The sequence below is a fragment of the Castor canadensis genome, chromosome 15, assembly GCF_047511655.1.
Source record: "Castor canadensis chromosome 15, mCasCan1.hap1v2, whole genome shotgun sequence".
Classification (NCBI taxonomy): domain Eukaryota; kingdom Metazoa; phylum Chordata; class Mammalia; order Rodentia; family Castoridae; genus Castor; species Castor canadensis.
The window spans coordinates 37449639-37475331 of NC_133400.1; the positions used below are offsets into that span (position 1 = coordinate 37449639).

The following is a 25693-nucleotide window of genomic DNA, read 5'->3' on the forward strand; positions in this document are numbered from 1 at the left end:
ATGAAATATTGGTAAGCTAAGACTCAGAGTCTTAGCTCTGAATTCTCACTGTGCTGTCCTCTGCTGATCACATAGTGCTTTCATTGAAAGCTTTGCAAGAAAGTACTTTCTGTATATATACTTCCCACAGATTGAGATGGCTTGCCAACTCTTTCACTTTTTGCTTTTAAGTTATCCTTTCAGAAATATCAACAGACTTAAAATTAGACTTAATGTGCATATATATATATATATATATACGGATACATGTACATATATAAACATATATATGTGTGTATACGTGTATATATGAAAAGAGGGAAAAAAGGAGGGGTGAGAGAATGTACCTTTAAAGCATCATGAAGCTGGACATGGTGGAGCACACCTGTGATCCCAGCACTGAGGAGTCTGAGGTAGGAGGATCATGAGATCAAAACCAGCCTTGGCTATATGGCAAGACCATGTCTCTTTAAAAAAACCTCAAGAAAGTAAGATTTATAATTATGGTAATATGGTAGATAAGATAACCTGTAAAACATTTTAAGCAGATCAATTATCACTTGGAAACACTGGGTAACATTTACCAAATATCCTTTTAAAAAAACATACATAAGTTTCAGAAAACCCAGGAATTCTTGTGAACTAAAAGTGAAGTGTGATAACTATAAATTTGTGTCATAACTGAAATTGGTGTTACAGGTGCCCTAGCATTTGTCACTGACAAACATGGTTTTCTGGGCTTATTCTCGGGACGTGGTGGCAATTAAGCTGGGGTCTCCACAATATTTCATACCTAGATATTTACCTTTGGATTCGGGTACGAATTTACGTTTCCTGCTCAAGCCAGGAGCCACTTAGCACAAAAATTAACAAAAGTGCCCTGAGCTCATAAAACCTTTAAAGCACCTGGCAAAAATTAATCCAAAATAATCAATGAGACTACAGGCTGTCATCAATAAAATACCACAGAAGGTAATGTTACAGCCCAAATTAGAAAACACCTGTGTGGGGTAAGAGTTGCAGACAACACAAGCAATAAGAAGTTTAGTCTCTTAGACTAAACTTAAACTCTTAAAGCTCCTAGAACTCAAGTGTTTTAGAACTCCTACAAGAACGATCAAAAAGATGAGAAAGAAAAATGACTAGATATACATATTTTTAAATAACCAAATAGAACTGTACTAAAAGGAATGGTTATTCAAAGATCTGAGGAAATGTGCTCAGATGGTGCAGCCATCTATTGAGAAAAATTTCAAAAATTACTGAGGAACATGAGAGAGTGGCTCCCAATCAGGGAAACACATCCTTTAAATGAGGCTTTACATTGGCCCCACAGACAAAGAGAAAAACTTTGAAAACAACTAGAGGAAAAAAGAGATTGCCTCCAAAGGGATGCTCTTAAGGTTATCACCAGAGCCACCAATACCAAGATAGAAGCTCACAGTGTAATGTCTTCAAAGTGTGGAGAGAGAAATAAATAAAGACTGGTAACCTACATTTCCATATCTAAACTTTGATTCAAGAATGAGGGCAAAATAAGATATTTTTGGGCAAAAAGAATAGATGAATCAAATGTTAAAATCCAAATAAATCCTGTTTACAGGATAATTGCAGGAAAATTTGAAACTACAAAGTAAGAAAGAAATGCCAGCCAAATGCCAAATTAGAACAAAGTAGCTATGAAAGTACAAATCAAAAATGTCAATAATTTTACAAGGAAAATACAATATTTCAAAACCTTAATGATTGCCAGGAAAAATCCTGATACAATAAATAAGTTTCTTACCTCTCAACAATTAATAGATCAAGCTTACAAAAAATTACTGAGGCTCATAAGATTTAAGCAACATGGTATGCCTAATAAACATGCTGTGCAGCTCACAACATCCAGAGAATATGCATTCTCTACATTTACCAAAACTGACCCGTATACCAGCTAGCAGAGGAAGTGAATGTTTCCCAAAGCTTGGGATCATGGAGCGCTCACCCTGACAAAACATAGCTAAACTAGGACTCCCTAATCAAAAAATGACTTTTAGCTAAAATTTAATTCAAAAAGTTAAAAACTGTCAAATGTATAGAAACAAAAGGGTAATTTTAAAAGCAGTAATAAATTTAAAACAAAAATATTCTGGGTGTGGTGATATCTACCTGGTATTCCAGCCACTTAGAAGGAGCTGGAAGATCTCAAGTTCAAGGCCAGTCTGGGCTACTTAGTGAGACTTTATGTCAAAGAAAAATGAACCAAACCAAAAGCTGGTTCTGTGCAAAAGGTTACAGTAGGCAAACCTCCAGCAAGATTGATCCGGGGGGGGGGGGGGGAAACACACTCACACATAATATTAGAGATGGAAAAGGTCATAAATCAATTATGACCTTTTTAATTATGACCTATTTAAAAACACCAAATAGCCAAATTTAAAATGGGCATATGCCCTAATTGTGCCCAGAAAGAGGACAAACAACCTGAATAGCTGATTTTCAAAAGAAGACATACAAATGGTCAAAAGGTATATGGGGAAAAAGCTCAGCATCACTAATTATAAGAAAAATGCAAGTCAAAACAACATGAGATGCCATCCAACCCCAGCTAGAATGGCTGTCTCAAAAAGACAAGACACAGCAAATGCTGAGGAGGCTGTGGAGAAAGGGGAGCTTGTAGACATGGTTGGTGGGGATGTAAGTTACTTACTGGCACTATTGAAAGCAGTGTGGAACATCTTCAAAAAGCTAGAACTAGAACTACCAGATAGCCAGCACATATTGAAAGGAAAAAAATATTCTTTTAATTTTTTTGGTGGTACTGGGGTTTGAACTCAGGACTTCACACTGGCTAGACAGGTGTTCTACCATTTGAACCACACCTCTAAAAATAGAAACCTATACTTTTATGTTTATTGCAGTACTATTCACAATAGCCAAATTGTCACAATAGCCAAATGAGTCAGACATGAAAGACAGTTCTCTCACTTAGATGTGGAAGCTTAAATTTAAAAATCTGATCTCACAGTTGAGAGTAGTCTAGTGACTACAGGAGTTTGGGAAACAGGGAAGAGAATGGTAAACAGGTACAAGGGTAGAGTTGCAGAAGAAGAATAACTTATATAACATACTAATATTCTATAGTACAGTAAAATTACTATGACTGACAGTAATTAACTATATTTCAGCTTAGGTGATAGAGAGGGTTTTTTTTTAATATTCCCAACACAATGATACATGTTTGAAGTGACCGATAGGCTAATCATCATGATCTGATCATTACACATTGTATACATATATTGAACTATCACACTGTACCCAGTAAATATGTACTATTACTATGTGTCAATTAAAATTTAAAAAGTAGCCAGGCATAGTGGTTCCTGCTGAAACCCCAGCTACTTGGGAGATGGAGATAGGAGGATCAGAATTGGAATCCATGTTAATAACAAGCTAAAAGCAAAAGGACCTGGGCATGACTTAAGTGATAGTGCCACCAAAAGAATTCATGAAAAAGTTAAATAGTAGAAATAAAGATCTCTTTTAAAACTATTATAAAACTGTGAAGTAGACCTGATGAACAAAGGGAAAAGGACTAATGGGAATCAAAGATGAAAATGAATGTAAAAGTCAAATGAAGTTACTGATTGACACAGTTTGTGAAAGGAAAGGACCAATGATTCAAGAGCTTATGAGAGTCTAATGCTGGTACCTGACGTGAGCCAGCCATCACTCATCTGCCTTTAGTGGGAGGTGTGTGACTGACAGCTGAAGTTACTTCATGTCTTGTATGTGAGGAGGAAGTAAGGAAAGACATAGATAAAACAGGATTGGCTAAATTGATCATTGAACTTGGGGATGGGTATATAGATATACTTTGTCTTCTTTTACATATTTGAAGTTTTGCATAATAAAGTTTTAGATTATCATAAGAATATGAGCAATTCTTTGTTAATAAATTGGTAGGAAATCTCTCTCTCTCTCTCTCTCTCTCTCTCTCTCTCTGTGTCTCTCTTTCTCTCAACACGAACAGGCTAGGAGACTAAAACTCTGGGGAAAACTTGTATTTCTGGCCAAAGATGCTGGGGTATTGCCACCTACAGGACACTCCACACAGAGGTAGAGGAGAAGAAATACTAGTCTGCTCACTCCCAAGCTGCCTATGCATACAGTAGATCCAAAGAAACATGGCAGAGGATGGAGAACCAGTTCACAGTGTAAGCTACCATCTCTGAATGGGGTGCCTAAGCAAGTCTACACTGCCCAGCAAAGCCTTTGAAGCTGGACCTGCAGAGAGAGGCAGGACTTGCAGTCTGAAACTAACTGGGTTGACTGCCTGTTCACACAATAAAAAACAACGAAAATCATTGACCTCCAGGGATTTTTTTTCTTTATTATTGTTGTACTGGGGGTTCATTATGACATTTACAAATGAATGTATCATAGTTGAATTTACCCCCTCCATCATTCTCCTTTATATTCCCTTCCCCCATTCCTGGAACAGTTTCAACAGGTCTCATTCATCCATTTAAATACGTGTGTTTCAGGGATTTTTTTAAACATAATTCAACCTCAACATGATTTTCAAAAGGTGTGTGACAAGATTTTTAAATTACACACAAAGAACCAGGAAAATCTGATCAATTCTGAAGCAAAAGACATTCCAACAAATCCCAACCCTAACAGGATCCAGATATCAAATTACCAAAAACTTCAAAACAACATACAACCATACTCCACAAGGCAAGGTAAGTCTGAAAAAAAGTGGAAAAATAGTTCTGAACTCAGCAGAAAAATGAAAGTATATTTTAAAAGGTGGAAATTTTAGGACTGAAAATGAAAAATACCTCCACTGAAGTTTGTAGAGGTAGTCACTGCATATCATTTCTGTAAGAATGGAGAGATAGTAACTTAGAGATGAATCAATAGAAATTCAACCTGAAGTACAAAACAAGATTGAAAACAGAGCCTTGGAGCCTGAAGGACAATCGCAGATGGACCAGCATTTGTACCATTGAAGCCAAAGAGGGAAAAGAAGAGCTTGGTACAATACCTGAAGAAATAATTGCAAAAAAAAATCCCAGATTTAGTAAAAGACGTAAATGTTCAGATTTAAGGAGCCCAGCAAACACCAACCAGGATAAACAACAAAAAAGGCAAAAAGGCCTGCACACATCAAAATCAGATTGCTCGACAGCAAAGATTGAGATCTTAAGATGTGCCAGAGAAAAATGGGTGCTTTTTGTATAAGGGAGCAATAATTTTAGCTGAGGGTTTCTCCTCAGAAATTATGGAAACCAAAGATCAAAATCCTTTAAATACTGGAGAGAAAAAAATCTTTGAACTTAGATTGTTTCATCTGTCCACGAGACTCAGGAATGAGAGCAAACTGAAGACATCTGGTGAAGATGGAATAAGAATTTATTGCCTGCAGCCTGCTGTAAGAAAAATTATGAAGGAAGTTTTTTACCTAAGAGAAATAAGTGCCTGCCTCGTGAGCACAAGATCCTGAGTTCAGACCTCAGTACCACCCAAAAGAGAGAAGTGAATCATAGAACCTGATGAATGAAACTAAATATCTGGGTGATCCACATCAAGAATGAGAGAAGGGACAGCTATCCGTGGAGAGGACCGGGAGGAAATCAGGCAATGCTGTCCGAGACCCTGCCCGAGATCTTGGTGATGGCCCTTCAGACGCGGTTCTGGAAATCGTGGTGGATTTGCAGGAACGTGGAGTGTGGGTTTGCGGGCCTGTCTACCAGTTTCACTCCGGTGGCAAAGCCCGAAGTGAAACCTTAGGAAAATGAAGCTGTTGCCTGCGAGTTCACCCAAGTCGAACCCTCGAAATCTGGAGCTCGTAGCTTAGCCAGGAAACAATTGGTCTGGGGACTGAGGGGCCCTCGCGGACCTTCTGGCACAGGCTGCGAGTTACAAGGACTCATCTTCACGTTAGAAGCGCTTGTGCAGCAGCGAAACGATCAGGTTGTGGTTCCAGCATGCACTTGTGAATGGGCTACTAAAAAGCACCTGTACAGTACCAAAAAACGTGGTGGCTTGGAAGAGTACAGGGAGAGTGTTGCACATCGCTGCTTAGAGGCAGGAATCAACTTCATGGTCTACCAACCCACCCCTTGGGAGGCAGCCTCAGATTCAATGAGACACATACAAAGTGCCATGACAGAAGGTGACGTGGTGCTTGCTGCAGGAGCCTCGGAGGATCTATGAATGAGATGGAAGTATTAAAACTTCTTAACTACTACAGCCATCACAAGAAAGCATCTGGAAGAACAATAGTGTGGACGTTTTATAGCAATAATGTAACAGTACCAGATACTTGCAGTTAAGGTCATCCTCTTCCAGCTTATGTATATGTGTGTGTGGCTTTGTTACTGTTTTAATCAACTGCTAAATTCTTTCCCTTTCTTGGACATGAGCAAAGTACTAAGGAAAGCAGTCAACAATTGCAATTTAACTTTTAAAATGTTGTTTGTAAGTTACATAACAAAGGCATAAACTCAAAAAAAAAAAAGAGAAGATATCACTCTGCCAGTAAACAGCTTTGAACCCCAAAATTAGATGGCTTAGATGAAGTGGACAAGCTCCTTAAAAGCTGCACACTGCCCAGACACATCCAAGAAGAACTGAGTAACCTGAAGAATCCTACACTTGTTTCTAAATTGAATTCGTAGTTAAAAACCTCCTAACCAAAAAGTTGAAGTCCTACATGGATTCACTGGCAAATTGTACCAAACATTTAAGAAAGATATAATGCCCGTTCCCAATCTCTTCTAAGAAGTGAAAGAGGTGGATGTGACTCTCTTATTGGAAGACTTAGAATTTAATGGAAGGGATAAATAATTATAGTATTAGTGGTACTTCCTACCATAGAACCATGAGCAGTGTGTTTTGGTTACATAACTAATGGAGAAAGTAATGAGAACTAATGATGTATTTTAGAAAACATGCTTTTTGTTGTTGTTTCCTGTACTGGTGGTTGAACCTGGGGTCTCACTAAGTTGCCTGGGCTGGTCTTGATCTTGTCAACCTCCTGCCTCAGCCTCCAAAGTAGCTGGGTTTACAGGCATGAACTACTTATACCTGACTGAAACATTAGTTTATGTTAAAATACATGCATGATGAAATTTGTAAAACTTTGGAATGGAAGACTGAGCTCATGACTGCCTACCATCCTCATGGAAATGGCAAACTAATGATTTCAAATAAACCAAAACTTTTTTGTCAAATTTTGAACTATATTTTAACATGTTTGCTCTCAACTTCATGCCATCAAGGTATTCAACAGAGGAAAAATATGTGACATGACTTTTTTGTTTTATTAAGCTCTTTAAATTAAAGGGTTTGAGTGATACACCACTATCTCAAGAGTAGTGGCTAGAACATGAGTACTCATGATATGTCTTCAGCAACAATTCAAAGAATCTTTATTCACATACTAAAATTGTATTTTAATTGCAGTCACATGTGGAGTAAAGCCAAAAAAGTGAGAGAGAGAGGGAGAGAGTGTGTGTATGTGCATGCATGCAGGACATCCGTGGACTGACAAGGACACACACATACTAGATCAACCTGGGTTCACATCCTTGCCCTGAATAACCCTGGGCAAGTTCCAGAATCTCTACCGTTTATAAACAATGGTTCCCACTTCATCAGATTCTTTTTTGAGATTAATTCATAAGTTCTTTCTATGCCTTCCATAAAGGAAATCTTCACAAGAATGAGCCAACTATATTTTAAGAAATAACTTAGTGCCAGGTAGTAAACTGCCAATAAAACTTGAATGAAGCAAATGCTGATGACAGTGCTGACTTTGATAATAAGTTCCTGTCATCCCATCTGAAAATGCAGACAATATTGTTTAAGGAGTGGGATCTTAAAACTATTTACTGTGCAAGTATAGAACCACTTACAGGGCATTGTCGGAATGAATGGCTCTGTAGGAATTATAAGAATCATGGTTACAAAGAGTGTACATAAGATAAAATTTTTAGATGTGTTCCTACAAAAGTAGGATATGGGTATATTATGTACCTAAGGATAAAATTTAGGTTTTGCATGTTTTTTTATGAAGCCTGTTTTTTCTCAATACATTTTTAAAGTTTTTTTTAATTGTTTCTTATCTGGTCAAGTTAAAATTGTTAAGAACTTCATTTCTAATTTATAATAAAAGTTTACAACTTGATTTTTTTCAAAAAAGTCAACAAACTGCAAGCAGATGTTAATAAAGGTCTTAATTGTCAAAAATAAAAAAGTTGTTTTAAAATGTACACACAAGAGCTGGTGGAGTGGCTCAGGTAGTAGAGTGCCTGCCTAGCCAGCATTAAGCCCTAAGTTCAAACCCTAGTAATACCAAGAAAAATAATAAAATAAAATGTACAAACTGAAAAATTCACCAATAATCATGCTGATTGTTATAATGATAAAATTATGAATGATTCATTTATTTCCTCTGTCCATTAGGACTATGATACTGCCTTTATAGTGAGGAAATGATGTAATACAGTCAATACCTCATGTTGCACAAAACTTCTCTTTGTAGATTCCTTAATACTTTGCTTCCATTTTTAAGACAACCAAAGAAACAAACCATTAGGCTTAGGTCTCTTAATTATTTAGGCATCAGCCTATTATCTGTTCTGTTTTTCTGTCAGCTATCATGATTTAGTCTTACCATGTTGACTGTGAATAATAGAAATAGAGAAATTAAAATTAATGTGTCTTTTTTAAGCAGTCCTTTTCCTTGTTTCAATGTTACAGATTTATTTGAGGTTCTTAGACTATCAAATGGAGCACTCAAATGAATGCAAGAGAAACTTTGTTGCAGTCTATGATGGAAGCAGTGCCATTGAAAATCTAAAAGCCAAGTTCTGCAGCACTGTGGCCAATGATGTAATGCTTAAGACAGGAGTTGGAGTGATACGCATGTGGGCAGATGAAGGAAGCCGTCTCAGCAGGTTCAGAATGCTCTTCACTTCCTTTGTGGAACGTAAGTGAATAATTCCTGTGCCATTGAGAAATTTTACAGAATTTTCATTAATTCACAATACACTTATGAGCATTTACTTTTGGCAAAAACTATAAGTCAAAGAGCATGTAGAAATGACTAAGTGTTCGTTCCTGTTCTTAACTGTGGTGGGTGAAAAAAAAAAACATGTTAACTTATAATTTGCAGTTCTCCCTCCCTATGAAGGTATAAATAAGTGACAGGGATTGCAAAAAGCAAAGGGTTAAACTTTCTCTTAAGATTTTCTAACTTTAAAATAATTATTAGTAGTAGTAATCCAGTTTGATGAGTAAATAAGAATCCACCAAACCATGGTCACCAAATATTTAGATACTCTGATGAGGCTTTCTTTTTTTAATTTTTTTCTTTTTTACACTATTTTTATTTAGCATACATTAATAGTACAAAGGAGTTTCATTGGAATAATTCCATAGTTGCATACAGTGTACTTGGATCAAGTTCACCCCTCTATTAAATTCGTTAGCCTCCTTCCTTCCTCCCTACCCCACTTTCAAACAGTGTTTGGGGAGGGGAGGTTTTGATTATACTATCTTTGTGTGTGTGTGTGTGTGTGTGTGTGTGTGTGTGTGTGTACAGATATACTTCAGTTCTCTTCTACCCACTACTATTCCCTTCTTTCCCCCTCCACCTCCCACTAATCCCCCCAGACATCCCCATTTTATACTCAAGTTCCATTATCATCATCATTTCAGGTCTAGAGTCCACATATAAGCGAAAACATGCAATATTGAGCTTGGGCTTTATCTCATTCAACATGATGATCTCCAGTTCCATCTGTTTTCCTGAAAATTATGTAATTTCATTCTTTACAGCTGAATAATACTCCCTGATACATATGTGCCACATTTTCTTTATCCATTCAAAGACTGTTGGGTACCTAGGCTAGGCTGATTCCACAACTTGGCTACTATGAACAGTGCTGCAGTAAACATGGGTGTGTGGATAGATATCCATGTTCATTTATACTCCTTCAGAAATATGCCCAGTGGTGTAACAGGGTCATAAGGTAGATCTGTTTTCACTTTTTTGATGAAGTTCCATACTAATTTCCATAGTGGTTGCACCAGTTTATATTCCTACCCCCAGTTTATGTTGCTCCTTTTTCTTTGCATCCTCACCAGCACTTGTTAACTGTTTGTTTTCTTGATAATTGCCATTCTGATTGGGGTGAGATGGAATCTCAGTGTGGTTTTGATTGTCATTTCCTTTATGGCGAAGATTGTTAAACATTTCTGCAGATATTTATTAGCCATTTGTACTTCTGAATTAAACTGTTTAATTCATTTTCCCATTTATTAATTTTATTATTTGTCTTTTACTGTTTTAATTTTTGAATTCTTTGTATGTTCTCAATATTATCCTTTATCTGTTAAATAACTGATGAAGATTTTCCATTCTGTGAATTGTCTATTGATTCTAGTAATTGCTCCCTTGATGTAAAGAAGTTTTGGGGTTTTTTTTAATCATTTTTACATTTACTCACTTGTGTATACATTGTTTGGGCCACCTCCCCCACCCCCATTTCCAGGCAGAACCTGTTCTCAGATTTTGTTGAAGAAAAAATGTGAGCGATAATAGCGGTTTTGCTAGTTTGAGATAAAAATAGCTATATGGAGAGAGTCTTGGTGTTGCTTCCATGCACATGTGTATTCCATGTCTAGCAGACTGCTTTACTACTTCATAGTCCCTTTCCCATAGCGGCCTCTGCCAGTTGAAGATTACTATATTCATTCCTCTACAGTGAGCACATCAACAACATTCAAGTTTTAGGTTCCCATAAAGAAGCTTTTTAATTTGATGCAAGCCCATTTGGGCAACTGAAGTCCTAGTCAGAAAATAATTGCCTATGCCTGTGTCTTCCAGTATTTTCTTGTAGTAATTTCAAAGTTTCAGACCTTACATTACAATCTTTGATCCAGCCAGGCATCAGTGGCTCACGCCTATATTCCTAGCTACTCAAGAGGCAGTGATCAGGAAGATAGTGGTTTGAAGCCAGCCTGGGCAACTAGTTCATGAGACTCTATCTCAAAAAAAATGCTTCACAAAAAAGGGGCTGGGGGAGTGGCTGAAGGTGTAGACCCTGAGTTCAAATTTCAATACTCCCCCAAAAAAAAAAAAAAAGATCTTTGATCCATTTTGAATTAATTTTTATGCAGAGTGAGAGAGGGGGGTCTAGTTTCAGTCTTTTGCATGTAGATAACCAGTTTTCCAACGCCATTTGCTGATGAGGCTGTATTTCTCCAATGTATGTTTTTGGCTCCTTTATCAAAAATCCGAGAGCTGTAGGTTGTGTGGGTTTATTTCTGAATCTTCTGTTCTGTTCTATTCTATTGGCCTATTGGTCTACATGTATGTTTTTGTGCCAGTACCATGCTGGTTTTGTTACTTTGGCTTTGTAGTATAATTTGAAGTTCAATATTGTGATACCTCTAGCATTGTTCTTTTTACTCACAATTCCTTTTTATTAGGGGTCTTTTATGTTTCCATGTAAATTTTAAAACTGATTTCACCATTTCTGTGAAGAATGACATTGGAACTTCATTGAAGCTGTAGATTGCTATTTTCTCAATATTAATTCTGCCAAGCCGTGAACATGGATCCATGTCCATCTTCATGTGTCTTCTTCAGTTTCTTTCTTCAAGGTTTTATAATTTTCATTGTAGAGGTCTTTCACCTCCTTATCTAAATTTATTCCCAGGGTTTTGTTGTTGTTGCTTTGTTTTGTTTTTGACACTATTGTGGATGGAATTAGTTTCCTGATTTCTTTCTCAGCCTATGCATGGTTAGTATATAGAAGAGCTATTCATTTTTTATATGTTAAATATATATCCTGCTACACTACCAAAAGTGTTTATCAGATCTAGAAGTTTTTGGTGGGATCTTTAGGGTGTTTTAAGTGTAGGATCATATCATGTACAAATAAGGATGATTTGACTTCCCTCTTCCCTATTTGAATCCCTTTTATTTCCTTCTCTTGTCTTATTGTTCTGGCTACAAATTCCAGTACTATATTGAATAAGAATGAAAAGAGTGAACATCCTTGTCTCATTCCTGACTTCAGAGGAAATGACTTGAGTTTTTCTTGATTAGCATAATGGTGGGTATAGGTTTGTCATATGAAGTATAGCCTTTATTAAGCTAAGGTACATTCTGTTCCTCCTGTTCTCAGTTTGTTCTTTCTTTCTTTCTTTCTTTCTTTCTTTCTTTCTTTTGTGGGGGAGGGGTAGTAGTACAGGAGTTTTGACCTGCAGTCCATTCTGTTCTGGTTATTTTGGAGATTGGGGTCTCACAAACTATTTGCTCAGGCTGGCCTCAAACCACAATCCTCCTGATCTAAGCCTCCCAAGTAGCTAGGATTTTAGGCATGAGCCACTGGTACCTGGCTCATCAGAACTTTTATCATGAAAGAGCATTGAATTTTGTCAAAGGCTTTCTCTGCATTTATTGAGATTCTTATTTGAGTTTGCTTATGTGCTCTGTTTATTGATTTGCATACATTGACCCATCCTTGCATCCTTGGAATGAAACCAATTTGATCATGGTACATGATTTTTCAATGTGTTAATAAATTCAGTTTGCAAATATTGTTCTATAATTTTCTTTTTGTTGTTGTTGTGGTTTTGTCCAGTTTTGCAATGTTTCTTCCTTTTCTATTTCATTAAATAGTTTGAGCGTATTAGTGTTAGTTCCTCTGTGAAGGACTGGTAGAATTTGGCAGGGAATCTATCCAGTCCTGACCTCTTCTTTGTTAAGAAACTTTTTATTACTACTTCAACCTCATTGCTTATTATAGATCTGTTTAAGTGGTTTATATCTTCTTGGTTCAATTTTGGTAGGTCAAACACATCTAGAAATTTATCCATTTCTTCTAGATTTTCCCTAATGATCCTCTGGATTTCATTGATGTTTGTCGTGATACTCCTTTTTCATCTCTAATTTTATTAATTCAGGTCTTTTCCCTCCTGCTTTTGGTCAGGTTGGCTAAGGGCTTATCAATCTTGTTTGATTCTTTGTGTTTTTCTTTTAGTCTCCATTAATTTCTGGCCTAACTTTTATTATTACTTTCTACCTTCTAATTTTGGGTTTGCCTTATTCTTATTTTTCTAGGAGTTTGAGGTCCCTTTCCAGGCTATTTTTTTGAGATCTTTCTGTTTTGTTGGTGTAGACAGACATAGCTTAAACTTTCCCCTTAGAACTGCCTTTGATGTATCTTGGAGGTTCTGATATGTTGTGTTTTCATTTTCATTGGACTTTAGGAATTTTTTATTTCCCATCTTATTTCTTTGATGACCTACTAATTGTTTAACAATGTATTGTTCAGACTCCATGTGTCTGAAATTTTTCTGTAGTTTCTTTTTTTGTTGATTTCTTGTTTTATTCTGTTGTGGTCTGATAGGATAGAGGGATTATTTCAGTTTTCTTATATTTATTAAGACTTTCTTCATATCCTTAAATATGATCTATTTTGGAGAAAATTCCACGGGCTGCTGAGAATGTATATTGGGCAGCCATTGGATGAAATATTTTGTAAATGTCACTTAAATCCATTTGGTCCATAGTGTAGGTTCATTCTGAAGTTTCTTTGTTGATTTTTTTGTGGGGGGTTCTGGATAGCCTATTAGTGAAACTGGAGTGTTAAAGTTTCTCACTATTTTGTTTTATGACTATCTGTTCTTATAACTCCAGTAGTATTTGTTAAATGAGATCAAATATGCTAATGTTTGGTATATATATTTAATAAATGCTGTGTCCTCTTGATGAATTTTTCTATTTATTAATACGAAGTGACCTTTGTCTCTTATGACTAATTTTGATTTGAAGTCTGTTTTATCAGATATGACTATAGCTATTCCTGCCTGCTTTCAGGGTCCAGTTGCTTAGAAAATCTTTTTCTATCCTTTCACTTTAAGCAAATGCTTGTCTTTGTCACTGAGATAAATTTTTGTAGGCAACAATTGGTTGGGTCTTGCTTTTTAATTCAAACTGCCAGTCTGTGTCTTTTGGTTGTAGAATTGAGATCATTAACATTCAGTATTAAAACTGAAAGTATATGGTTTTTCCTGTCATTTTGCTGGGGGAGGGGGGGCTGATGTTTGCTTTTCTTTGAGGCATTTGTTAATCTACTCATCTAGTGGGATTTATTATTTCCTGTAACTTCCGGGTTATATTGTCTGTGTAGGATTCCTTAAAGTATCTTTTGCAGCACTGGTTAAATGGTCGTGAGTTCCTTTAGTTTCTGTTTATTATGGAAGATTTTATTTCTCTTTCAATTATGAAGGATAGCTTTGCTGGATATACTAACATTGTTTGACAGTTGTTTTCTCTTAGGGCTTGGAATATATCATTACCTCCTTGCTTTCAAAGTTCTGTTGAGAAACTGCTGTTGTTCTGATGTGTTTGCCATTATACGTGACTTGTTACTTCTCTATCCACATTCACTATTCTTTATTCTGTACCTTTGTGTTTTAACTATAATATGTCTGGGGGTTTCTGATATTGCCTGTATGGTATTCTGAAAGCCTCCTATACCTCAATAAATCTCTGTTTATCAAGAATGGGGAAGTTTTTTCTATTACTTTGTTGAATATGTTTTCCATACCATTAGCTTCTATCTCTTCTCCTTCTGTACCCATGATTTTGATATTTTGATGGTGTTCCAGAAGTCTTGCATGTTTCATTCTTATTTTCTTAGTTCTTTTTCTTTGTCTGATTAATATAATTCCTCTACTTAATCTTTAATCCCTGATACTCTATTTTCAACTATTCTATTTGTAATGCTTTCAGTTGAGTTTTTTATTTGGGTTATTGAGCTTTTCATTTCCAGGATTTCAATTTGATTTTTTTTTCAGGATTTTTATATCTTTATTGAATTCCTCCTTCAGATCCCACATTGTCTTCCTTATTTCATTCATCAGTTTATTTGGGTTCTTGAGTTTCTTCAGCTTGTTTATTTAAATCCTCTGAATTTTTTTCAGGGGCTTATACATGTCCTCTTTAATTTCATTAACTATTCTTATTATTGTTCTTTTGAGTTCATCTATTTTGCTTTTGTTGAAGTTCTTTACTATGGAATTGTTGACTTTTGGAGGAGACATTTACCTTGTTTTTTCATATTACTCATATTTCTACTTTGGGATTTATGCATCTGGAACCAAATCCTAGGTTGGAAGTTTTAGTCACCTGTAGTCTTTCAGTTGAAATAGACTCAGTGATCAGGCAACACAGTGTAGTAGCTGGGTTGAGATGCTACCATCGTACTGGGGGACTGTGGCTCAGTAGCCAAGTATTTGCCTGTACTCTGGGACTCGGTTCCCAGAACTGCTCAGATCAAGATAAACTAGCTGAAGTCTCTTGTAGAAGGGTCACTTGTCCACTTTTGAACTGCTTTTACTATTGAGGCTTCCCTACTTTGTATACTAGGAGCCACTGTTGGCTGCAGGGAGCTTTACAGCTTGTGGGCTGGGCATGTTCCCACTTATTCCACACATACCCCTGGTTTGTGTCTCCAGGGGCAGCAAGTGTCCAAGCCTCATGGAATGTTGGAGTTTGGGGAGCAAACAGTACACTGAGTTCTGCATTCTATGGGGAAAAGCTGAGTGACCTATTTGGTCTACCTGCTGGTCTCAATGCTGACAGACCCCATCTAGCAGTTCACCTCCCTTTGTGGAGGAAGAGGCTGTGGATGTTTTGTGATTCAGAAGGTCTGTGCCTGGGCCCTCAGTCTTGACTGTCAGCAAACACACCATCAGGATGCTGTACCCAGAGGCAGGTCTCAGTGCTTTCAGGCCCTGCCTGACCATTCACCTCCTTTGGGGCGGAGGAGGGTTGCTGTGGGATTCCTGTGATTTGGCTGGGCTCTGACCCATCCAGCAGTTAACAGCACTGGCAGGAGACAGGCCCCCAAGGCTGAATACTAAGCCAGTCATGCTGAAAGCTTTGTTTCTACCATAGCCTCAGTCAATGGGACTCAGTCCTGACCAGGGAAAGTGAGGCCTCCACTCCTGCACTGCCTCTCTTGGGCAGTGTCCCACTCAGACTCTAAGGCAAGATGTCCCCAGACTCCCTGAGCAATGAGTGTTCCTTGTTTTCAGATCCCAGAGTATCTCAGTCTCAAAACAATAGGCCCCATCTCAAGATGATGCCTCGCTTCAGAGGCTAGCCTTCCAGCCCTGAGCAGTCACTGTCACAAATCCCTGCAATGAGTTTAAGGATTTCCAGAGTTTTGGGCTTACTTGTAACAGCAATTTCAGCTTCCCCTTTCCCTACTGGGAAACCAGGGACAGGCTTGGAACTGTTTGCTGCTGTTTTGTTGCCTGGGTTTCCCTATGCTTTTCTGCTGTCCTGCTACATCTTTGATGATTCTCTCAATGTTATTCCTCTCTCTTCAAAATATAGTCCTTCTCTCCTGTGTTACCTGACTTCTCATTCACAGATTCAAAATGGTAGGTGCTTCTAATCCACCGTCTTACCCTCCCCTCTGGTTATTAAATAATTTTAATCTGAGAGAAAGTTGTAAAAATATGGCAGAGTTCCCATATTCCCTTTACTCAAATTCTCCTAACGTTGACATCTTACAAAATACTTTTTAACAGTATTAACTAATCTTTTAGGATTTCTATATTTTTATTGACTTTCTCCACTCTTTCTTGGTCTTTTATATTGACATGTGACATTCCATTTAGAATTCTGCTGTGAGGAAGAAGTAGTCCTTTCACTTTTTCATTTTGATGTAAATGTGTTTTGGAAAACTTTTTGTTCTGTTTTGTTTTTTGTTTTGGTCAGTGTGAGGATTGAACTCAGAGCGCTGGCAATTGCTGGGCAAGCACTCTACCAGTTGAGCCCCACCCGCAGTCCTTTTGCTTTCAGTTTGTCTTTCAGATGGGGACTTCTGCTTTTTCCTGGCCTGACTCCTATCTCTGCTTTCTGAGTAGCTCATTACAGGTATGCACCAGCAGGTCTGCTGTCTTTTTTTTTTCTTTACTTGGTTTTGTTTTTATTTGGGGTTTATTTGTTTTTGGTTTTTGTTTTGCTTTGTTTTAAGACAGGGTCTCTCTGTATGACCCAGGCTGTGCTTGAACTAGCAATCCTTCTTCCTCTACCACTTCCTCCTAAGTACTGTAATTACTTGGGTTTTCTTTCTCTTTTTTTGCCACAGGAGGGGGGAGGTGAGGGAGTACTAGTGTTTAAACTTAAGGCCTTGCACTTGCTAGGCACACACTTTTCCACTTGAGTCACTCTCTCAGTCCTTTTTTGTTTTTACCTATTTTCTGGATAGGGTCTCATTCTTTTGCCTAAGGCCAGACCATAATCCTCTTACTTATGCCTCCCATGTAGTTGGGATTACAGGAGTGTACCATCATGCCTGGCTTGCTTTTTTGAGATAAGGTCTTGCTGACTTTTTACCTGGATTGGCCTTACACTTCATTCCTCCCAATTGCTTCCTCCCAAGTAGCTGGGATTAATGTGCCACCATGCTTAGCAAACTAATCAGCCTCTCTGATTCATCTCCTATATGAAGAAAACTACCATTTAAAGACCCATTCCAACTGCCCAGATATAGTTTAATGCATGTTCATATCACATATGTTCCAAAAAGCAGTAGTATGTCATATCTACTGTGCTCATGAAAGAAACAGAACTGTAGCTTTTGCATCCTATTTGATGAGTATGATATAATGATAAGCTACTTCATTTTTACAAATCCAAAATCTGTAAGTATAAAGATGTAACAGTAAAATATTATCAGATATTTCTCTTCAGAAATTTGAAAATTAATAGTTCTTCCTTTACTTACAATTTCAGGATATTAAATTAGCATTCCATGGCTTCTGTATTAAAATCATTATTCTTTGTAACCAAATGCAGACCATATTATAGTTGAACTGTTACATCTATACTTTTAAAGAACTTTGAGTTGCCAGATGGTCAATTGAGTTATGAAGCCAATTTGGCCAATTAGCCTTCCTACCTACCTACCTTTAACTTATTTAACGTATATCACACAAGATATTATGTTTGATTCTATGAATGCAAAAGTGAATGTAGCATTCTGCCCTAAAGGATTTTCCAGTCCCTTAGGTAAGGTGACCTATATGCAAATAATGACAGCATAGCATTGACTCTGACAAAAACCTTTCAAGACTAAGACAAAGTGCCTACCTGTAAATATCCCAGTTACTTCTAGCAGGCAACATCAATTATGGATAATCTTTTGAGATTATCCTTGAGAACAGATGTACTTGAGAAGATAGAAATGTCGGCTGGGGGCACGGTTCAAGTAGTAGCGCACCTAACAAGCACAAGGCCCTGAGTTCAAACCTCAATACTGTAAAAAAAACAGAGAGAGGGAGGGAGGGAGAACTGGAAGTTAGAAACATTAATTGAGGTTTTTGTCCTAAACCAAAGCCATAGAATGAAGAAAGACACTACAACAGAGAAAAATGAACCAGAAAAGGTCAGTTACAGCTCAAATACAAAGGCCTTTACAGACTAAAATTAGACTTTGTCTCACAAGCTTCCAGAAGTTGTGCACTACACAAAGACATAGGCGGAGCTGTGCTTTCGATAAGGCATAGAGGCCAGTTAAAAGGTTACTTCCATAGTCAAGGTGTGAATATGGTCTTAACCAAAGCAGTGACAGGATAAAGAAAAGTTATGGAGACAGACTCAGCAAGACTTGCTAGCTAATCCAGAAAACGTAAGCAAGAATGAGTCAAAGACCTATGATTTTGAGTCAGACTGACTTGGAAAATAAAAATTAAGCAAACAAGAATGGGAAAGTTTCAACTGGTTTGGGTATAGTGAGTCCCTCAGGAAGTTGCAAGTGTCAAGAGCTCAGCACTGGTTTTGCCAGTAGTAGACTATGAGTAGACCATGCTGCTGCTTCTTGTGTGAAGGATAAGGCCTGAACTTGTTCCTGAATCATTTCTAAATTTTTAATTTGAGAACTTTTTTGTTTTTTGACAATACTTATTTGAACTTATGCTTGCTAGACAGGCACTCTACCACTTGAGTCACTCCATCAACCCTAATTTGAAAACTTTTTAATCTAAAAAACTATACAGAGGCTATTTTACTATTTCACATAACTATAAATCAGTGCTTTATGCAGACACAGCTAACCAGGAAACCTCATGGTCTTCTCACTCTTCCCAGTTCTTTACTTCTGACATCTCCTGTGCAGTGTAGTGCAGTGTGCTTCAGCCCCATGCAACTGCTCAACTCTTGTAAGGTGGCCAGGTTCAATGGGTTATGCTATAATTATAAAAATACATTCAGGTGTCAGAGACTTGGCATGAAATAAAGAATGTATTAATTACATATTAAAATGGGAATATTTTGGACATTGTTTCAGGGCTCCCCAATATCACCCACGTGGTACGGGGTTTGCAAGGACTCACCAAACCCAGCATGTACTTGTACCCACAACTAAGAATGAGTCCAGCAAAAGGATGTGTAGTCTGATCAGCAAGAGTCTGCAGACAGCTTCCTTATGGCCTGTCCCTTTCACCAGGATCACTCTGATCTTCCCATGCCTTCAGTGCTTGTATTGCATTGCTTCTGCCCAGAACAGCCCACTATAGAGACTCAGCACCCACACTTTTCATTGATACCTAGTATATAGGCATCCTTTGTTATGCATGTACCAAGATTCTGCCAGAAGTAAAGCAGCAGTTTGGCATAAATGACATTGTTTACTCAAACTGTCGGCACCTTTATCTGTTAAAGAATGTAGGAAAGCCAAATTGACCAATGCCAGCCAAGGGACAACCTTCTCCATCTTGAACCTTCTTAAACCAGCAGCTTCAGGCCTGCCGTATTACCCTTTTCTGCACAGATATGCTAGTTAAATAGGTTATATTAGGAAAATTAATTTCATCTTTTTTACTTCTTAGTGTGGCTACTTGCCCACATTTTTGGATCACATCATATTTTGGGCAACACTAATCTAAATGTTGGATGAGAAATTCTTTTCTAATGTGCTGTAGTGTTAATATTTTCTACACATACATTGATGATTTCCCCACTAGTACAAATCTGATCATTAAACAGGGGAAAGTCTCCCTCAAGTGATATCTTTGTATTAACTAAAGCTGTAGTAGATACAGCTCCATATCCCAATTTACCTTTATTGCCCCAAAAGAAATCTGCCTCTCCAAAAAAGGATTTCACAGAATTTCATAAAACAAACTCCAGTTTAAAAATCTCCATTTAATAAGCATATTTCAGAGCTCAAGATAATAGATTAATTCAGATTGTTGAAGTTTTTTCTTCTCTAAGATGTTCATTCATAACTGATAGGAATTCATCCATGAAAACAATATTTAAAAAGTTTCTTTAAATGGGATAATTCTGCCTGAGAGATTGGCCTCATGGTTAACCATTGCAGATTGGAGTTGTGACTAAAACAGATGATATAAAATAGCAATCAAAATATGTTTAACTTCTTCACAGGCACTGAGTACTGATATATACATCACTCTTTAAGAAAGGATATAGTTGTAGTAAAACAATTTGTAGGACTAGAACAATAAAAGCAGAAATGTTTTTGTTAGAGTAAATCCATATGTGATTTTCGGTGATGTATTGCCCACAGATCCCCTGCAGGCTCAACCATCTTTCAGCATCATCAAAAGTAGAGTACAGCTAAAATCCTAATCCTCCTTTGTACAACCCAGCTGTGAGTGAAAGCCAGACGTGGAGTCCTCAAGCTATCAGTAGAAGACAGTTCATAACTGGCACTACTTTTATTATTTGTCTCTCGCTCAGAAAGATTTACAGCTCAGCCATTTTAATACGGTTTTGAACTGAAGCAGTTCATTAGCATTCCATATCAAATCTGTGCCTTATTTTTTTTTATTTTATACAGCTGTGCTGGTCCAATGCGAAGCAATAAGTTAATATATTTATAATTATAAATAAAACATTTCTGCAAAGCAAAATCTATCAATGCTATTTTCTAATTGTTTTAAATAATATAAAGAACAGTTCTAAAGAATCTATAATAAAAACTAAGGATATATTCCTCTCAGTGTTCAATTGATGAAGCGCATGGAGCAGAAGTCCCATGTTGTAGGCCACCTTTTCGGTTATAAGGAATCATCAAAGTGTGACCACAGAATGTTGGCAGGAGGTCAGAATGCCAGGGAGCACAGTACTGTTTCTAACCTCATTCACCTTGCTTTAAAAATGGCTTACCTATTTCACCCCTAATTGTGAACTAGATAAAATAAAGTAGTGGAGTTAGAATATAATACCTAGCTGCTCAGGAGGCAGGAAAATTGTGAGTTTGAGGCCAGCCTAGGCAAAGTTAGTGAATCCCTGTCTCAAAAACAAACATAAAACCCAAAAGAGCTGGGTGTATGGCTCAAGTGGTAGAGCCTTGGCCTTAGCATGCACGAGGCCCTGAGTTCAATCCCCAGTACTGCAAAAAGCAATAAAATAATAATAATTATTATGTATTTTTATATATGTATTTATATTACTATACCTCATATATAATAGAGTTGCAGTATGACATATAAACAAAAACAGAAAACTACACTTTGTGGAAATTGCTATGTGTTACGTTTTTAAAGTAGACTCATTTGTATAATATAGTTCTTTTATTTTTTATTTACCATACATGAATAATGCAAGGAGATTTCATTGGAATAATTTCATACGTGTGTACAGTGTACTTTGAACAAGTTCATCCCCTCCATTATACTCCCACTCCACCTCTACCCTCTACCTTTAGTCAGTGTTTGGTGGGTTTCAATTATGCTTTCAATATAATATAGTTTTATGATCTGACACAACTGAAGTAGGTAGACTAGCAAATTTTACAAAATAAACAAATACCACTATACCTCTTCTTTGGCTTTCCTGTCCTTAATCTACTGGCTTAATTATGCAACTAATATCTGTTATCCTTGTGATGAGCCTTGAGAGCATCAAGCATCTTCTAAGAATCATGAAATTCCTGTTTTACTAGTTTCAGTGATACCATTTTGACAAGTTAACAGTATTTGAGCAAATTATTTATTATATACTTTTTTGCTCTTAGATTAAGAACAAAAGGATCCATATGACTTTGACCACTGATTTCATTGCCTCATCAAATCTTAGAACTGGAGTCTGAGATGACCCTGTATTCCATCCCATTCATTTTAAAAGGGGAAACTGTAGGGCTGGAGGCGTGGCTCAAGCAAAGCACCAGCCTAATAAGCTTGAAGCTCTAAGTTCAAACCCCAGTACTACTATGGAGGGAAAAAGAGGACACTGAAGTGCAGGGAGGTTAAATATTTAAAGTTTCACAGACCGATGACAGAAACAATGTGTATTGATACAGGTTCATTTTTTTCCACTTCCTGCTTCACATCACTGTCTCCTAAAATGTTCAGTCTTTAGCTATTTTAGACTACAGTCATGCAAGTCACCTCAGGGTTATTATAGTTGAACTGTAGTGATTTGTTACTTAGCAAATAAGCATAAAAGTTTAGTATGAAGACTGTTTAATCATGTGTAGATACAGAAGTCATGCCTAAACTCAAGGTAGCTTCTAGTGAGGAGGGAGAAGGAATAAACAAATCCTAGTTCATGACTCACTATCAGTTGATAACCTGCTGCTATAGAACTTGGGAAATAATGCATCATAGGGGATTCTGCCTTAAGGAGAGATATGTTTACACTCTAACAGTAAAGCAATTTTGAATATTCTCTGTTGACTTATACTTATCAGATTACATTTGGGGTTTTCTGAGGACCCAATAAATTCTTGTTTTTCCAGCCCATATTCAGAGTTAGTTGGGAAAGAGACAAAAGTATGGCAGGTGAATACCAAAATGCCAGTTTTATTACCTACAACCACATTAAAAGGACAACCCACTTAATTATTAGTCCAGTAAAATTTTAGATACTTCTTTCAAATTAAAAAAACCTTTAAATATGTCTGTAAAAAATATTTGAGCATGTCAGAATAATATAGAACAATATTCATTTCTCCTTCCTTGATAAAACATATATTTTCTGAAAATCCAAAATACAGACTTTTAGGCAGGAAAAGCATTCTGTCCAATTATAATTTTAGAAGCCAAGCCAGGCACAGGTGTCTCACACCTATAATCCTAGCTACTCAGGAGGCAGAGATTAGAAGGATCACGGTTCAAAGCCAGTCCGGACTAATAGTTTGCAAGACCCTATCTCAAAAATACCTAAATACAAAAAGGGCTGGTGGAGTGGCTCAAGGTGTAGGCCCGGAGTTCAAGCCCCAGTACCACAAAAAAAAAAAAAATTTTTAGAAGCCAAAATGGTTAGTTGACTTTTTGGGGGCTTCTATCATACTTCTGCAATCTTACTTAATGGGGAGGGGAGTATTAAGCTGCCTTACTTACTGATTTTCAGATTTTCTTTGTGTGTCTCTACACTGAAATGCTTTATACTACCATGTTAGATTTTTGTCTTCAGTCTAGAGCTTTATTCCATATCAGAAACAAGCACACTGAATTACAGCCCACTGTGAAAATGTTTACCTATACAAGGAGAAGTACCAAATAGAGGAGAACATGGAGGATGGCAGAAACACACAGGAGGTACTAGCCACCTAGGAGAAGGAAGGAGACTTTCCACATCCTGACATCTGAAATTATTTTGAAAGATGAGTGGTCACCACAAAGGGAAGGAGGCATTATTCCAGGCTAAAAGCACAATTTATACAAAATGTAAAATTATATGGTCCATGCTATATACCTTTATAGACTTTCTTTTTTAAAAGAAAACACATTTTTAACTTAAAAGAGTAGATTTTTCTTTCCCTTTTTTTACCATGGTAAAATTCTCAGAACTTTAATGTCCTTTTTTTTTTTTTTTTTTTTAGTGTCGGGGATCAAACCCAAGGCCTCACATATGCTAAGTAGTTCTCTACCATTGAGCTACACACCTAGCCCTCAAATTTACCATTTTTATATAGTTCACTTGTATTAAGTATATTCACGTGGTTGTAGTATTATCACCACTGTCTGCCTCCTGAACTTTTTCATCATCTCAAACTGAAAGTCTGTTCTCATTAAATACTAACTTCCTATCCCTTTTCCCCCAGCCCCTGGTGGCCTCTGTCCAAATTCTACAAGTGTTTTCTACCTCATATAAGTAGAATCATTTATATCTGTCATACAGTAGTGAATACATAATCCTACAATAATTACACTAAGTGAAATATTTGGCTTATTTTACTTAGCATGTTTTCAAGAAGCTTCAGCCATGTTGTAGTTTGTAACGGAATTCTATTTCCCTTTATGACTGAATAGTATTCCATTGCCTTATATGTAATATGTTTTGTTTGTCCATTCTACCTTTGATGAACATTTGGCTTGTTTCTGTCTGTTGGCTTTTGTAAATAACACTGCTGTGAACACTGGCATGTAGGATCTGTTTGAGGTGGTACTTTCAATACTTTGCTGGATCATCAGATTTAGGAGAATATATATATATAAACTTTTTGAGGTCCCACCCGACAGTTTTCCACAGTGGATGCACCATTTTTCATTCACACCAAAACACAAAGATTCCAACGTCACTACATCCTTGTCAACATTGTCTTTAAAGTTAAAATTTTGAAAAATTGACCAAACTATATAGAAGTTTCATAAGAACTATGGGAAATGCATTCATATTGTCATTATATTGAAAATGACCTTTTAGTCCCCAACATTAGAAAAAGTTATATGAGCTAACATCAGAGAATATTGACCTTTGTCAATATTATTGACAATATTTGTCAACAATAGTGTGTTCGTGGAAAGACCTTTGAGGTAAGAAATTACTCCTGTAAAAAGTTAAATTCTTAAGTTGAGTTTGTAATCTGTATGTCTCTGTTTTCAGCAACATCTTTCTATTTCCCAACAGCTCCCTGCACAAGCAGCACTTTCTTTTGCCACAGCAACATGTGCATCAACAATTCTTTAGTCTGTAATGGAGTTCAGAACTGTGCATACCCTTGGGATGAAAATCACTGTAAAGGTGAGTCCAGTGAGGTCACCTTTTTGAGCAGAGTGGCTCTTGCCTTTCATTAAGAAAGGCTTAAGATATCCTTTTTTTACAACTGTGTTTAGCATAGCTGCTTTAGCAGAAATGAAGACATATGACAAATGGTTTTTAAAATGGATAATAGACCTCTGGGATGTAGAACAAGCAAAGAAAAATACTCTCAACAAAAGCAATTTTTTTTGTTTATGTATGTTTTTTATCTTAAGTTCAAAAGTGCATCATGGTATTTCCTGTTCTTATTTTCTTATTGTTATTGAAACATCATTTGTATTATAAAAATACCTTATCTAGTTGTCAAAATTATTCAGGGGATAGCCTAGAATATTTTTCTTTTTAAAATTATATGGAAGCCGGTGCCAGTGGCTTATGCCAATAATCCTAGCTACTTGGCAGGCAAACATTAGGAGGATCCCAGTTCGAAGCCAGCCCAGGCAAATAGTTCGCAAGACCCTATCTCAAAACACCCTTAACAAAAATAGGGCTGGTGGAGTGACTCAAAGTGAAGGCCCTGAGTTTAAGGCCCAGTACTACAAAAATAAATAAATAATAAAATTATATGGGAATACTATTTAATTAAAAAATAAACTAAAAGATTCAGTCTTATAACATAAAAGCAGACATTCCAAGAATTGCCTTTTTATTTCATCAAATTTCCTATGCTAT

The 25693-nt window shown here is 36.9% G+C and overlaps 1 protein-coding gene, 1 long non-coding RNA gene and 1 pseudogene across 6 annotated transcripts in view; 2 read left to right on the plus strand and 1 right to left on the minus strand.

The window, feature by feature from the left end:
- Nucleotides 1–25693, plus strand: part of Neto2 (neuropilin and tolloid like 2) — a 69534-nt gene that overhangs the window by 39429 nt on the left and 4412 nt on the right. For all 4 annotated transcript variants that reach the window (XM_074056055.1, XM_074056052.1, XM_074056053.1 and 1 more), the window contains 2 exons: nt 8737–8965; nt 24890–25003. In XM_074056055.1, coding sequence (XP_073912156.1) covers nt 8737–8965; nt 24890–25003 — 343 coding nt within the window. The remainder of the gene's footprint in view (nt 1–8736; nt 8966–24889; nt 25004–25693) is intronic.
- Nucleotides 5499–8009, plus strand: LOC141417429 (large ribosomal subunit protein uL18m pseudogene; annotated as a pseudogene).
- Nucleotides 18836–25693, minus strand: part of LOC141417430 (uncharacterized) — a 50022-nt gene continuing 43164 nt past the window's right edge. For both annotated transcript variants that reach the window (XR_012441998.1, XR_012441999.1), the window contains exon 3: nt 18836–19258. This is a non-coding gene — a long non-coding RNA (uncharacterized lncRNA). The remainder of the gene's footprint in view (nt 19259–25693) is intronic.